General features: G+C 43.2%; 1 protein-coding gene across 3 annotated transcripts in view; it reads right to left on the bottom strand.

The window, feature by feature from the left end:
- Nucleotides 1-6: 6 nt before the first annotated feature.
- Nucleotides 7-16,183, bottom strand: part of ZC2HC1A (zinc finger, C2HC-type containing 1A) — a 34,978-nt gene continuing 18,801 nt past the window's right edge. The window contains exons 8-11 of one of the 3 annotated variants that reach the window (XM_014951920.1): nt 9,223-9,345; nt 4,656-4,763; nt 3,779-3,992; nt 7-3,718 (exon numbers count right to left, since the gene is read on the bottom strand). In XM_014951920.1, coding sequence (XP_014807406.1) covers nt 3,818-3,992; nt 4,656-4,763; nt 9,223-9,345 — 406 coding nt within the window. In that variant the 3' untranslated portion in view covers nt 7-3,718; nt 3,779-3,817. Of the gene's footprint in view, nt 3,754-3,778; nt 3,993-4,655; nt 4,764-9,222; nt 9,346-16,183 lie in introns of all 3 variants that reach the window. The other 2 variants (XM_014951921.1, XM_014951922.1) reach the window with 2 other exon arrangements.

The raw sequence follows: 16,183 nt of genomic DNA, 5'->3' as shown, positions 1-16,183 counted from the left end.
AACGCGGGACGCCCCCGGGCCACGCACCAACACCAGCCTTCGCCTCGGCTCCTCAGGGGGAATTTCACCTTCCACTTCTTTTTCTTTTTTTTTTGTATTTCAAAGGGATGGCAGACCCTCGGTAAGCACACCAGGAAGACCCGGTGGCACCCGGTAAAACACGTCTGCCAGAGCCAGGCATTGGCACAGAAACCATTAACGCCATCGTTAAACACACGGCGCCTTCACGGGGCAGTAAGACCTGAGCCCCCCCCCCCCGACTGCTCTCTCCCCATGCAGCTTTAGCCAAAATAGTCTTATGTTTGTACAACTGATGAGTTGTCACAGAACACACGAGTGTGCTCACACACACCCCCTACGTACACACACACACACAGAAGTGGGAAGACAGATGGGAAACAGAGTAATCACACCCTCCTGTGAATTTACGTGTGAACTGTCAGGAATTTGGGCTTTTAGGTTAAATACCCGTGAGGCTGGCACCCAGAGGATGGCACTGGTTCAGTTCCCACTCAGCAGGGCAGTGTGTCAGCAGTGCTGGTTCATCTGGGGGGTTATCTTCACAGCTACCCAGGTCTTGATTGTTGAGCCTTTTTGGAACACTCCCCTCTCAGGATGTATCTATCCATGGTTTTCCCTCCCACAAAACCCAAGCCATAAAGGCCAGGGGGAGGGCTGGGGCAAGAGGGTTTGGACCTAGGTCTTTAATAAATTAAAACTGGGTTGCAATACACCTAAAGATTAAAAGAAAAAATCACCTCCCTTAACAGTTTGGGTTTTTTTCTCTTTAAATGTAACAGCTTTGTCTTCCACACTTGGTTCTGCAGGGGCACTGTGGAAACAAGCAGCTATTTCTAAGAGACACCCCCCTGAGATGCAATCCATGCCAGGGATCCGTGCTGATAACCCCTGTGTCACACACAGCCTGGGCCCTGCAGCGCCAGGAGAGCTGGGGAACCTCTGCCCTTCACCAACAGAGCCAGCGGAGGGAGGGGAAACGCTCCCACCTCACAGTCCCTCTGCACAGCACTGAGCTGCACAGCACTGAGCTGCACAGCCTGGGCTCACTGTCTGCCTGCGTTTATTGTGCACGTTACCCAATATTACTATCAGCAGCCATCTGTGTTTCAATAGACCTTCTTGTAAGGCCAAATAAAAAGTTAAGGAAATCTTTTAAAAATTCTTGTTTTGGCTCAGGTTACTGCCCTGTCCAGTCCTTGCACAGATCACAGACGTGTCCACAAGGTGAAGGATGTGTCACTGGGAGAATTAACTAACTGCTCCACTGGAAGCAGAGCGTTCACAAACAGCTCCAAACGCAGCTCTTCTGGTAACTGTACAGGAGTTGACTGGAAACCAGGGAACCTGCCTCCTAAAGTTCAAAGAATAAATGGCCAGTATGTGTTCCCTACCCTTACAGCAAGCCTGGTCCAGATTTATTTCCCTACTAAACCTTCCCTTTGTAAAAAGCGGTTTCAATAAATGGTAAAATGCATCTTCCCAGCAGAAACAAGAACTGGCAATCCATGAGTCAGCCACAGGAACTGATGACTCAGCAGATCAGGAACTGCTCAGACCCACTCTGGGCTCAGCTCCTTGCTGAGGGGCACTCTGCTTCCCACAGCCCACCTCCAGGGCACAGTGCCCACACCAGGCCTCTCTGTGCAAGGGATGTGGGGTTCCCATTGTTAGCTACGGATACGAGTGTGCCAAATATGGATCCTAGAACCTAAACCACCTGGAACATGATTTGGCAAAGATTTGTCATCTCTATCATTACCAGTCATCTATCCCACCAAGCTCAGGAGCCAGCTCAGGCAAATTATAGTAAGACAAGACCACACTGAATGAAGGATAGTTTCTAAAACCAACTGTCAATAAAAAGCATAAGACAACTGCACACCGATGAACTAATTCCAGCCCATCACTCATCTGTGGCCTGCAACATGACGACATCAAGACTCTCCAATCTCTCACCCCCCAAGAGTGGTACCTGCTCTGGAGAAGCTTTTCTCCAATCACACTTTCTTCAGAGCTGGCCCCACTGACTGATCCCAAGTGCTGGGATGTGCCCAGTGGTCCCAGCCCCGCCGCACAGCACTACAGCCTGTGTGGCACAAGCTCCACAGAAGTTATACAAACTGACACCAATGGTGTTTGTGAGCTGAAAGGAACCATTCCTGACAAAAAGAGGCTGCTTATTGTGGGAAAGGCACAATTCAGTTCTTTCTGATCGTTCTGTCACACATAACTAGGAGGTGCCAACACTTCAAAGCCAGACTTCAAACACATCACTACAGTCACCTACAAGTGATTTGGCCTGTGAATGGCTTTCATATACTGCATAATTGATGTAAAAACCACCACCACCTTCCAGGGCCAGACCCTTCTTCACACCAAGGGAATGTGAAGTCCCTCACTCCTTCCCAAAGGCTGCTCCTCAGAGCCCAACATCACAAAAGGCTGCAAACCCCACGCGGGGTGACAACCCAGAGAGCTGTGGGGCAGTCACTCCGTGCTGCAAACCCCACGCGGGGGGACAACCCAGAGAGCTGTGGGGCAGTCACTCCGTGCTGCAAACCCCACGCGGGGGGACAACCCAGAGAGCTGTGGGGCAGTCACTCCGTGCTGCAAACCCCACCCGGGGGGACAACCCAGAGAGCTGTGGGGCAGTCACTCCGTGCACACTCATCTGGAACTCTGCTGTTTGCACTGCAACCAGAGTGAAAACCAGTCACTACTTACAAGTTCTATTGCTCTAACAACATACATTTTTATGGATTTTTTTTTTTTTTTTTGGTGTGTGTGTATTGGATACATCAAGAAGGCTGTTTTCAAAATAAGAGCTCAAGGTTTCAGTAGGACAAGCATAGACTTTGGCTCTCCTTCAGGAAAGGAGGGAATAGAGAAAAGGAGCGGGGCTTTGGAAACCTTTAAAGACATAAAGCACAGCACTTTTAGATCTGTGGAGCAGAGGAGGAAGACAACAAGTACTTCTGAACAAAGGGAACTTAATAAAATAGGATAGCACATTTTTCCTTATAAATACATAAAAAGATTAACATGTTCTTATTGGAAAACAGAACATGGAAAGCCACAAAAAAAATTTCTTACTTTTCTTCTTACATGTGAACAGAATTCTCATATAGTTCTTCAAATTGATACTTTAAAAAAATCCTAGGATGTAATTGGAAAGTCCAGTTTGGATATTACTGTTGGAGAGTTTAAGGGATCCAGACTTTTTGCACTTTTAACTAGGAATTTATAAGTTCCTCGTGCTGTTTCCCCTTAGAACACAGTATCCCAGTTACTGTCACACATGAAAGAAATGCCTCCACAGAGAAACTTTTGAAGGCCAAGTTCTTCGTGGCTATTTCCCCGTGGGTAACTATTATCCTGCTAAGTGATTTAAATAATCATTTATCTAGTAGGATTTACAAGAAAAATAACATTGAACCACTTCTGCTACCAAAGTTACTTAACACATTTTTACCTTAACTTCAAATATTTCCATCAGAGATTGAAGAGTATTTCATTGAATGGCACAGTTTTAGGTACCTGCTATTTTTATATACAGTATATCTATTTGTTCATAAATAACGGTGTAACCAGAAGATTGCACTCAGAAGATGACACTATGATGTTCCAATAGGTGTGCAGCATGAGGTGTACCTGGAGATGTGCTCTAGCTTTCCATGCAGCAGAGCAGAGCAGACACTTCTCATTGTGCACCTTCTTTCTGTTTTTAAGAGCCCATGCAGCAGAGCAGAGCAGACACTTCTCACTGCGCACTTTCTTTCTGTTTTTAAGAGGGTGTTCACACCCCCATCCTTCGAACGCCGCACTCGCAGCAGAACTTGGCCCATTCCACGGGGTACCTGGTCCCACACTCGTGGCAGAACTTGGATACCTGGACAGAATTCCCCTCGCTGCCTTTGGCATGGCCTCCATTCACCGAGGACGGGTGCTCAGAACCAATTCTACCGTCAGGTCTGAAAAGCCCCAGATAAAGAACACTCTCTGTAACTCAGTTCAGTGTCACTTGATGCAAAACAGTATAATCCTTGCAGGAAATTACTGCCATTGCTTACACTTCCTAATTAGTGTTATGCTTTATAACTCTACCTAGGCTCTCCTACCCATCTCCAGACACCCACCTTCCCCTCCCTGCAAGAAAACAATAAAACCCAAAATTTTAGGAGCAGGATCAAATATTTGATTTACTACTTTGATTAACTAGTGTTCGAAAACTTAAAACTTAGCTTGTCAAAACAAGAAAGGCTAAAACAGCGATATATTTTTTCTCCATTTCTTTGTGTGCTCAGTGTGCACACACCATTCAACTGACCCCCTCACTTCCCATCTGTCCCATTTGTCAGATCATCCACTTTTTTCTTTTTTCCCCAACAACTTCTAAGAGGTTTTTGACACTTCTAACACTCTTCTGTGCACATCTGAAACAGCTGATGACAAAGGTGTTCAGTTAGACGATAAATATGCAAAATATATTGAATATCTCAAACATGCCAAATAACATTGACCATGAGTTACCCACTAACCGCAGAGGACCGCATTGTCCCCAACACCTTTTGCAGTGAGCACTCCCCTTTACTGAAGGCCCTATTGCTGAAAAAAATCCACTGGGTTAGAGCTACCTTGAGTAACTGTCTGAGTTGCTGGTTTTCCTTTTGTTTATGAGAGCACCTGTGCTCATGGTCCTCGACACACTGGGAGGGGTTGATGTCCGTGTTTTGGTCGCACCTCTAAAACAGAATAAACATTTGAAGAATTACAGACAAGAATAGGTATTTACAAATGATATGCATAAAATGAGTTCATCAATCAACACATCAATTTATGAGAAGTATAACTTAGTTCCTACCCAGAGCAGGCAGAAGAGCTTTGCCTGCTTTGGACCCTTCCTGTCCATGAGTTTCACCTGCTCTCACACCAAACACGGGCAGCTCCTGCCCCATTGGTCTTTAGTGTGTTCTAATGTCCACCTGGGCAGCCTACATGTCACCTTCTACGACTGACAGGGATTTCAGAGAAACAGATAACGCTGACTGCAGGTCCTCAGGTTTAAAAGCATGTAGAAAGGATAACATTCTCAATACTCTGACAGGGATTTCAGAGAAACAGATAACGCTGACTGCAGGTCCTCAGGTTTAAAAGCATGTAGAAATAGCCAATTGTAGTTATAGCCAATATGAAGTGAGCCACAAGACTTTTTTCCTCATAGCCACAGACTTTATTTAGGGTGCATACTTCTAAGATAACGCCATAGAGCCTCTTTCTTCAAAGCATAAATATTTTATTTATAAGTATGAATAAAAGGAGGAGAGTAAAGAAAGTTGGGCATGAAAGCCTAATTTTGTTTGTAGCCTTTCACAGCATTCTGAGTAGCACTAAGAAAAAGAGATAGAAAGGGGCATCCTTTTATCAGCAGTCACCAAGGATAGAGTTTTTCATCATTGCCCAAAAGAATTACCATCACTGGGATTTCTTCTTCTTTGGCAATATTTCAGTGACTATCACTTCTTGTGTATAACCCACCAAGTTTTTCTATTCTTATTCTTGAACACTGATGCATAAATGGAATTTAAGTTGGGAGTGGCTCATGGGCAGTGAAAAAACAGAGCAAGACTCCATAAAAACAGTTAGTCACCAAGAGCCCAATCAGCAACAAAAAACCAAGAGTGATTTTATTTTTTTTCTTCCCTTCAGATGAACTTAACAGCTCCTTCACAATGATAAACAACTTAGTCTTGATTTGGTTTTCAGAGTATATATAAGGAAATGCATTCAGCTTCATTGACTTCAACTGCAACACTGACACAACTGAGGAACAACGCGGCTCATGTTCTGAGTGTAGGCTAAAGCCTTTCAGCTGTCCCCATCACCTACAACACATCAGGGGAAAAGTGATCAAATGAGCACAAAAGTGGAAGAGAGGACCTAAATTTAAGATTCAAATTAAGTGAAATTATATCTAACTAAAGTATTCAAGTTTAACAAGAATGGCTTCTACATGCAACAGGCAGAGAGAAACCACCAAAGATTCTGTCTCGCTGGGCAGGACACCAGCCTTCTCTGGTAGTTCTCCTGCCTGCCCTCTTTTTTAGCAAGGAGATTCTAAAGATGGTTTTATAAAAAAAAAAAAAGAAATAGCCTGCAGACTGAGAAGCACTACATAAGTTACATCAAAATTTAAACCTATTAAACGTTATGTCAGTCTTTCAGAAGTTACAGAATACTTGAATAAAAGTTCTAAGCGTAATCTCAATGACACTGTTCCAAGTAACACAGCAGCACAGCTGCCAAACACTCATCTGGTGTTAGCTCCCCCAGCTCGGCCTGCACTGGAGAGAGACCTTTCCTAAAAATGGAGTAAAATTCATCAGAGCTCAAGAAGGGAAAAAACATACTGGACTGTTCTTTACTTCTTATGGAAGCTAGAGAAATACAGAGAGACAAACACATCTGTAGCCCCAGAAATGGTGTGGATCATCCTGGAGCAGGGGGGATCAGACAACGATGCAAAGAACAGAACTATGTCACAATTCCTGCTTTGACAACTCCAAGTCATTTAAAACAAATTTTTCAAAAGCATTACTGATTTAGTTTTCTCTGATTTTCAACTTGGGACCACCATTACTTTTTCAGAACTAACAGCATTTATTTCTAAAACCGAAGTCTCTGGGGTGTAGTTTGAATCAATCATCTTTGAACACAACACTAGGAGTCACAGATATTTAGAAGCAATTAACAAGAAAAACTGCCCACTATTTTTTCCTGTATTTCAACTGTTCATGTCTCTAAAATATGTGTAATATATCCTCATCCCATTAGGTACTTTGGAAATTCACCTGATGCTTTAATACAAGGTGTATACTGGAGAAATTGTCCAGAAATCAGTGTGTTAAGCCCATGATTGGTGTGGTGCCTGGTACAGCACCCAGGCCACCAACTGAACCAGGGAAAAAATAATTCAAACCACTGAAAAGCCCCACTGAAAGTTCTCTGTCTATTGAGGGAGGCAGATTCCCATGAACAGATAAAACGCAACTCATTAAAGGTTTAACAGGACATCTTAATTCTGAAGAGTTTAAACATAGCTTTCTGCATCATTTCTGTAGATCCCCCCTCCCAAATTAATTTTCTAAAAATACAGAAAAAAAAATTATCTATTTTCAGACTAGAAACTCTAGTATGAGTCTTATAATTAGGTGCAATGATTTCTGCCATTTGGATGAGTAAATCAAGAGGAGTAGCAGGCACCCACTGTCTATACCTTCATCCACCCCACATCCGGACACGTAATTAGCATCAGGTTTCACGTGTATTTGATGACAAATGTTGGAATCGCATCCTTAGGTTGCAGTCTGAGCTCTGGAGACAGGTTCTGATGAAGTCAGACCTTCTTCTTTATGTCAGCTTTTGTCACCACATCTTGGTCTCTTCTGCTCTGTCCAACCTCTGCCATTCCTACCTGCTTGTCCACTTCTGTTGGTTCTTCTCCCATTTGGTTGAATTTTTTTGTTTTATTCTTGCAAAGGCACATAGATCCCTGTTCTAAGTTGTACCATATGAGGTATTCATGGAGGCAGCAGATGAGGTTGTGCACCAATACCACCTTCAACTCTTAAAATCTGGACATACCTTTAAAGACATTTATTATCCACTTTCAGTTTCACACAAAATGAGATTGAAGGGGACCTCCCTCCTAAAGCAGCTCACGTTGATACATCTAGTTGAATTATCACTGCTTGCAAAATGAAAAGCTGAAAGAAATTTGTAAAAGCAGCTTGCCTTTTTCCATTCACACATTCACAGGGTGGTTGGATTTGGCTATACAATCCTGAAATATCAAACTTGCTTCCTAGACAGGGTGTTTTCAGACGTTCTTGACAACTATCACTTCCACCCACAGCAGCTCATATTTCTGAGCAAAATCATCAATATGACTAAAGGCAGGCATGCCAAAGTGCAGCCACCTCTGCCATAAACTGTGCCCCCCCATGCTGCCCTGAGCCATGGCTAGGAGCTGTCTGTGTTTGGGCAGTGCTGCTGGCACGTAACACACTGAACAACCTCCCACGGGGAAGGCAGAGTTAATTCATGAATTACCAAGAGCAGAGCACCCACCCTCCTACAGGAGTGCTGGAGAGGACAGATCAAACCCCTGCTCTGTGGAGAGGGGCTATTGTAAGCACGTCTGGTAACTCACTATGCCAAATTCTCAACATTTTAGTAATCTATTATAAAATGAAAAGCTGACCTAATTTGTATGGTTCCCAGGATTTATAGCTCTACCTGTACATGCAGAGGAACAACAACAAAAAACTCTGTCTAAAAAGAGTTCCCCCTCTTCTGCTTCTTCAAATAAAAACCCAAGGTAAAATACTCTGGCCCCGTCTCAGAGATACTTCAGCTCCGGTTACACCACTAAAATAGCAGCAAGAGATTTAGACACACTTCTACTATTTAAAACCTTCCATTCCATGTATGTGCTATATAATTCATTGCTATTTTCTCTTTTGCAATATGCTTTAAGGTATTGTTTATGAAGAACCAGCCCATTTGAATTTGGCATCTTCCAAATGACATCAAAGTGTTAAATACAATATAGGATCTGTTTAATTTCTAAGAGATTGGAATACCTTTTCTTCCAAACTTAGAGCTTAAACTTGCTGAATATTCTTTATGTCAGGTAAGTTGGACTTAAAGACTCCACCTCTCTTTACCAAGCCTGCCTTGCTTACATTCCTGGACCACCATAGCTACCTTCCAGAAGCAGGAGATAGATAAATATTTGACTTTAAGAGAACAAAATTACTTTGTCATAGAACATTTGCCTGTAAGGCAGATATTTGCACAGTATCAGGCTTAAATGCTCACTTCAGCTTTATATAATGCAAATTCAGATTTATCTCAATTTTACAAAGATAAAAGTTCAATTACTCTTACTCCACAATCAGTCAGTGACAGGATAAATAAAATCTGAGAAAAGTCTTCACCTCTCCTGTCCTACCATGCAGCTGGTTATCTGTTTCGTGCCAGGTACTTATACTAATTATATTAAACACTCTTCTCCCACAGCATTTCCATTGAAGAAATACTGGGCAGGAGGTGTCTGTCAAGGTCCCACTTTTACTATCCCAATGCTTTGGAGGAACATTTGTGCAAGAGAGATAAACCCCACTGGTTGGTAATACTTACTTCTTTATAGGCAACAACTCATTGGGTCTTTTGATGGTACTGTCTGTCTGTGTGTCAGTGCCATAAACCCTTTGCACACCTCTTCCAGTTCGCAGGGGTGGGCCTAACTTGTCCATCTTACTACTAAAATATACAAAGGGGCACTCATAAGGAGATTGCTAGGCTGCCAGTTAAGTTATTGAAAAAAAAAATTAACGTATAAATAATTAAATACTTCTATTCCCAAATAATTCCCATTGAATTAAAAAAAAATGTACAAATAATAATTATCCAGCAAACAAAAGGGTTTTTCTTACTTTAAGAGGAAAGAACTTATCTTTCATCTTCCTCCATGGACTTACATTTGGATTAGGTTTCCAACGCATTCTGTTTTATTCTTTTTTAGGCAAAACAAGAAGTCCCTTACTGCCAGTTATCCTCACCAGCTGCACAATGTACGGCATTCAGCCTTTTTCCTTTTAAGAACAGCTTTCACAATGTCAGACTCATCATAGCTAGAAAAGGGGGCTCAGAATTACAAGTCACAGTAACATCAAGATGTTAGAAAACAGCAGAGATGGAAGTACGAGCCCCCTTAGCTTCTGAATTTGCAAGAAGGAAACAAGTTTTCCTCTTTCACTTTTTACAGAGATGGAAGTACGAGCCCCCTTAGCTTCCGAATTTGCAAGAAGGAAAAAAGTTTTCCTCTTTCACTTTCTATTTTTTTTTGGTCTATGCTGAACATTGTGCGCAGAGAGAATAACGTGCCTTCCGTTCTCTTCTCTTTTATGGGCAGAGAGAATAACGTGCCTTCCGTTCTCTTTTCTTTTATGGAGAAAAGAAAAGAACAGAGGAAAGCCTGAAAGAAAAACAATTTTGTTATAATATCAACCCCTCCTCAGCTCCCATCTAGACAGTGCTATACACACAGGCAATACTTTAATACTTTTTTACTATTATGGATAACATTTCCAAACCAAAAAGAATCAACCCCAAATCAAATTTTAAAAATATTAATTAAATGAAACCCTTACAAAATAAGACACACCACCATCCCTCCCTCCCACAAATCATCATAAGGAGAATTGTAGCTTTTGAGAAATCACTACTTGTATTAGGAAAATTAGGCCTTCAAGTAAAGTTCCACATTTTTAATCACCCTAATCTATAGAGTACAACCTGCAAAAAGCCCATGATATCCATGATTATTCTCAAGAAAAGCCTAGTAACTTAAGCCTTCATTGGAAAATTATGGCACTTGGAGTATTTCTATTGGTCTTTCTGAAATTCCAGAACTCTAAAGAAACAAACCAAGCCAGACTGGTGGAAATGGGTGGGTACCTGAACCTCAGCTCTCTGATTCCCACCCCTAAAGGGTTGTCATCAGGAAAAACCAGCCAAGCAAACCCAACAGAACACAGCCTCAGACTGAGAAATTATTTCTTAAAATTACTGTGCAGTTTTCTGATTCTTGTCATACAACCTTAATAAACCACAGTGCCTGGAAAATTACTACACAGCTAATTGCTGTCAAGGAAGCATAGTATTTTCAATATAGCTTTAAAAAAAATAATAAAAAAAAATATATAAAAGGCTCTGGTGTACCTCCAACACACATATCATACTGCTTTACCTACTCCTTTTAAAATAACATATTAAAAGGCACAGAACCTATAAAGTTTGCAACATAATTTGTTTTTTGGGAAGTTTCTGGTGTAAAGCTCAAAATCCACATTACATCTGTAAAACATCAGATGAAACCTCCTCATAAGAAACTGACACTCAGCACTGCTAAGTGACAGTCACTCATCAGGGAGTCAGCAGGGACGCCAGGATTTCAGTCTTGACAATTCAGCCCCAGACAATACAGGCTGTGAGATAAGTTCTTCTTGAGTTCCTCTTCCCACTCGCCTCCCAAACAGATGTTCTTGTTCAAACTAATTAACTCGGGAAATGCTTAATCAATTCCTGTTTGACCACATACATGTTCTTTCTGTCTTTCCCAAGGACTGAGAAGCGACACTGAGGTCTTTGACACCACGAGACACATACTCCAGCCTATCATGATTTTCTCAGCTTTCTGCTGACTGAACCTTTCACAATTTATCAACATCATTTGTGAACTCCAGACCTTTGTAGAAAAGAGAAGACAGTAACTTACAAGCAGTCATGACACTGCCCATATAAAGAACTACAGGGTTCCAGTCATGACACTGCCCATATAAAGAACTACAGGGTTCTTCCGCACTTCACAGAACTAAAAAACCCAAAGCTGAGAGCCTATTCATATACTAATGAAAAAAAAAAGCACAATTCTAAGAATCTTCTGAAATGCAAAGACCACCAAGACCTTGATTTCATTGCACAAAGCTGTGTAATTTATAGTCTTAGTGAAAGGAACAAGCTATTTAAAAAATATAATGTATTTAAAGGCTCCACATGCTGTATGGCAAATATATAAGTGGAATTTAGGGATTACCAATACTGGTTAGGTGCACCACTCGTATTGCATTTTAGTTGTAAGACAGTACTGGATGTGTGTCACTAACAGACATGGGTCCCAGGAGCCATAACTTCGATCAGCCTAACATTAAATAGTATGTTTTAACCCCAAAATAAAATAGAAATGACAAAGTAATCTTTAAGGGTTCATTTGCCATACTGAAAAACATCACATAATTTTCGGATGTGTGTCACTAACAGACATGGGTCCCAGGAGCCATAACTTCGATCAGCCTAACATTAAATAGTATGTTTTAACCCCAAAATAAAATAGAAATTAACAGACATGGGTCCCAGGAGCCATAACTTTGATCAGCCTAACATTAAATAGTATGTTTCAATCCCGAAATAAAATAGAAACGACAAAGTAATCTTTAAGGGTTCATTTGCCATACTGAAAAACATCACATAATTTTCCAAGTCTCAGTGAAAAAATAAGTGACTCCCATTCAGGCATGGCACAGGCACAGGTCTGTGGGGGCAGGAGCTCTGGCTGGGCACAGGCAGGTGCTGGGTAAGGCGGTTGGCCTGGTGACCCTGTGTGCTTGGCCAGAGGGCAGGAGGAACAACCACCTGCCCAACGCTGTCTCCTCAAGAGCTGGTTACTGCTGAACTCACCAGAGCTGCCCTGCCACTCCAGGAATGCAAGACAGCACTCAACTCTGCACTCTCACAGAGTATGGATCACCCTTAGGATCCTAGTGTGATTCACTATCAAAATCTAAGCCTAACTACAATTTCTGTGGAATTTATTTTCCTTTTTCCAGTTCTTCAAAATCAAAAAGATGAAATCCTATTTTTGGGCAAGCGAAGGCAGGTTTTCCTACCCACCAGGATGCCAACCACCTGCCCAACGCTGTCTCCTCAAGAGCTGGTTACTGCTGAACTCACCAGAGCTGCCCTGCCACTCCAGGAATGCAAGACAGCACTCAACTCTGCACTCTCACAGAGTATGGATCACCCTTAGGATCCTAGTGTGATTCACTATCAAAATCTAAGCCTAACTACAATTTCTGTGGAATTTATTTTCCTTTTTCCAGTTCTTCAAAATCAAAAAGATGAAATCCTATTTTTGGGCAAGCGAAGGCAGGTTTTCCTACCCACCAGGATGCCGAGTCCCGTGCTGGTCCCGCAGGGCTCAGGGGTACCCGCAGTGCTTACTGCTGCTGGGCTGGCCCTCTGTCCCGCAGGGACATCCCCACAGCACAGCTCCCCAACACTGGGGCTCTGTGTCTGCACCCTGAGCCCCAGCGCCCTGACCCTGCTCCTCTTGGTGCCCTGAGCTGCTCCCAGCAGTCCTTTGCTTGGGGAGCTGAATTACAATTAAAAAAAAGGAAATAGCATAGCAAAAGTGACCTAAAATAAGGGAGTTCATAACAGCTGGTTGCATTTCTTCTTATGCACAATAAAAATTTGAAGTGCAATACTGACCTTGAAAGGAAAGGAAGCTGCAGGAGCTCTCCTTCCCAGAGCCAAAGGTTGCATTTCTTCTTATGCACAATAAAAATGTAAAGTGCAATACTCACCTTGAAAGGAAACGAAGCTCCAGGACTTTCCTTCTCAGAACCAAAGGCCACGGGCCCCGGCCCGTGTCAGCCCCGTTAAGGCGGGGGCCGGCAGCGGCGCAGGGGCTCCCGCCAGGCCCGGGCCAAGGCTGCCACCTACAGAGCACGGCGGGCACTGCACCCCCTGCGCTCACCGCCCCCCGGCACTTCTGCCCTATCGCCCCCAGAGCAGGCACCGCGGCTCCAGGGGGAAGCTGTGTGTCCCCAAAATCCACAGAACTCACCCTTGGCGTTGGGTAACCCAACTGCAATTCTAACATTAAGCCTCACCCCCTCTTTGCCGAATCTGGAATGACAACAGCCTAGGCAAAAATAGAAAGTTTCACTTGAAGATATAAAAAAACCCCCAAAACTACAGTCTGCCTTACGGCAAACAATGGGGAATAGAAAGTTTCACTTGAAGATATAAAAAACCCCAAAACTACAGTCTGCCTTACAGGAAACAACGGGAGCTTCTTACAGCAAAACCTGGAATTTAACCTGGTTGGAAGAAGTGTGTTGGCTCTTAAATGTTTGACAAGGAGAAAAAATAAATATATCATGTAATCTCTTAACACTGCATTAGAAAGAGTGCCCTTAACACAACCCCTGTGCCACGCTGTGCTCAGTAAATCGTGCACCAATGGCTTGGGAAGAGGAGGTGACACCTGACAGCCCGAGCTCTGCCTCGGGTACAGCAGTACCCCACACTACGCCTTGGCTTTTGGCTGGTCAAATCCTAAACAGAGCAAAAGAAATACCTCTCGTTTCAGCCTAATGAAGGTTATTTTTATAAAATTTTAAAAGCCCTTTTATTTTATAAAATAATTCTAGCTGCAATTAGCTACAGCCTAAATTATAAGACGTTTTCACATTTAAAATCTTTGTCACTACAGCATTAGCTATTTTCACTCTCTGACTTCAGATGTCAACGGTCAGCGTCCCTGTCCCTGCTCCAACAGAACTGTGTAGGTATTTCAACAGAACCCTACAGATTTCCCCCTCGCACCCCAATACTAAGGCCAAGATTATAAAGGCCAAAATGGTCCCAAGTGACCAATGTGTGGCACAGAACTGCTCCATGCTGTCGCTCCTACACCTCTGTGCCTCACCACAACTCCTGGCAAACTCCTCAGAAGCCAACACAAAGCAGCCAAGAGACAAAGGAGGAATGACCAGGTCTCAAGTGTGACGCTTCGGGAAGAGACAGGTTTCACAGCTCCCTGGGAGAAGCCTGGTTAGTGTGGCCATCAGGAAATCACAGGGACTGGGTGGCAAAGAGCAGAAGTGTTGTGGGACAGAGAGGTGAGAAGGACTGCAGGAAACCCACTCAGCACATCCATACTCCCCAAAGTTGTGCCGACACTGAAGTGAGGGTGTAAGCCCAGCTAACACCCGCTGCCTCTCAGCAGAGACCATTCTCCCAGAGCCATGCCAACCAGGAGTCACCCATGGCAGGTACAGCACATGTCAGCAGAGGGAACCCCTGCAAACACCTCTCAGAACAACAACTCCTGGCTGGTTCCCTCACAATTCCTCCTCCAAGCTTCAGAAGGTGAAACAGAGGACCACAGAATATGAAGCAGTGAGTTCAGTGAGCAACCCAGTGGTAAAATTAAATAGGACCTCCCTGTTAAGAAGTAAAGGCTAAAACCTGTGCTCCCTCACAAACCAGTACAGACTGCAATTAGAGACTCATCAACAGGAAAAAGCCTTTCCCAACTGCTGGGGGGTTGGAACCTGATGATCTTTAAGGTCCCTTCCCAATCTAACCATTCCATGATTCTGTGATTCACCACCATGGCCAGACACACGCCTTCAAATCATCCCAGCTGACTTTGTGTACTGTGGTTTGCAGACCTACTTGTTTGCCACTCATCAGCGAGTGCTAATTCAACTTCTGGAAGTGGAGAAATGCAATCCAAAATCCAGTCAGTGACAGAGCCTGGGGATTTCTGACAGTCACAGCAACACCTACAAGCAGTAGTGAAGCTGCCCTGCAGACCAGGGACTACTGGGACACAGGATGGTGTGGGGTGGGTGGTGTGGTGCAGGGAACACATCTTCTGACTACCTCAGACTCTGCCTTGGGTCTGTCTGAGAGATTCTGCAGGAGTGGGTAGAGCAGGGAGGGACAAACTGCATCCTTGTGTCACATGGCATTAGGAGGGAGGTGGGACAGAGCTGCAACACATACTTGCACGTAAGGCTTAAGAGTGATAAACTGAAAACCACTAGTTTTATCTCATAAATAAAGTTCTCCAGCCCCATGAGATCTTTCAGAATGCCCTTCTTCTTCCTCACAAGCTCAAGCAGTTGTTTTTCTCCACCTTATACAGCCTTCCCCAATCTATACTCATTTTTATAGCAATATCTATCGCAGTTAGATATACTGCAGTCTCTTTGTTGTATGTTTTATGTTTTCACTCAGTGCTCCTTGATGCTCCTCAAACTTCTGTACAATTGCACTACTCTTTTTCAGTCCCTTCCATACATTTCTTCTGAGACAGTGTGTGCTGACTGTCCCCAGCAAAACACCAGTAGCAGCATTATCCCACCAGCACTTCCACTGAACTCCAGCAATCTACATTTACCACTGCTGTTGCTGGTGCAGAGCACTGGTCTCCTTATTCATGCTCGTTAATTTCTTGTCTCTTGCATATTTTAAGACAGGAAAGGCAGGAGGGAAAGTATCCACCCTTTTGTGGTAAGAGGGAAGATTCTCCCACAACAGGCTTGGGACCTGTGACAGGTCTCTCTCTTTTATTCCCACAAAGGAAATTATGCCTAATGTTTTCTAGTTTTTAAAGTATCTTCACTCTTACAAAGGAAAAAAAAAATATAGCTCCAACCACTTCTACATATTCTATAACATTTTAATCTGCCTTGTATCTAATTTTATCTCTTGACCTCCTTGCTGTTATTTTAACATTAGA

This window comes from Calidris pugnax, unplaced genomic scaffold, assembly GCF_001431845.1.
Source record: "Calidris pugnax isolate Ruff unplaced genomic scaffold, ASM143184v1 scaffold61, whole genome shotgun sequence".
NCBI lineage: Eukaryota > Metazoa > Chordata > Aves > Charadriiformes > Scolopacidae > Calidris > Calidris pugnax.
This window is presented reverse-complemented; position numbering and strand designations above follow the sequence as displayed.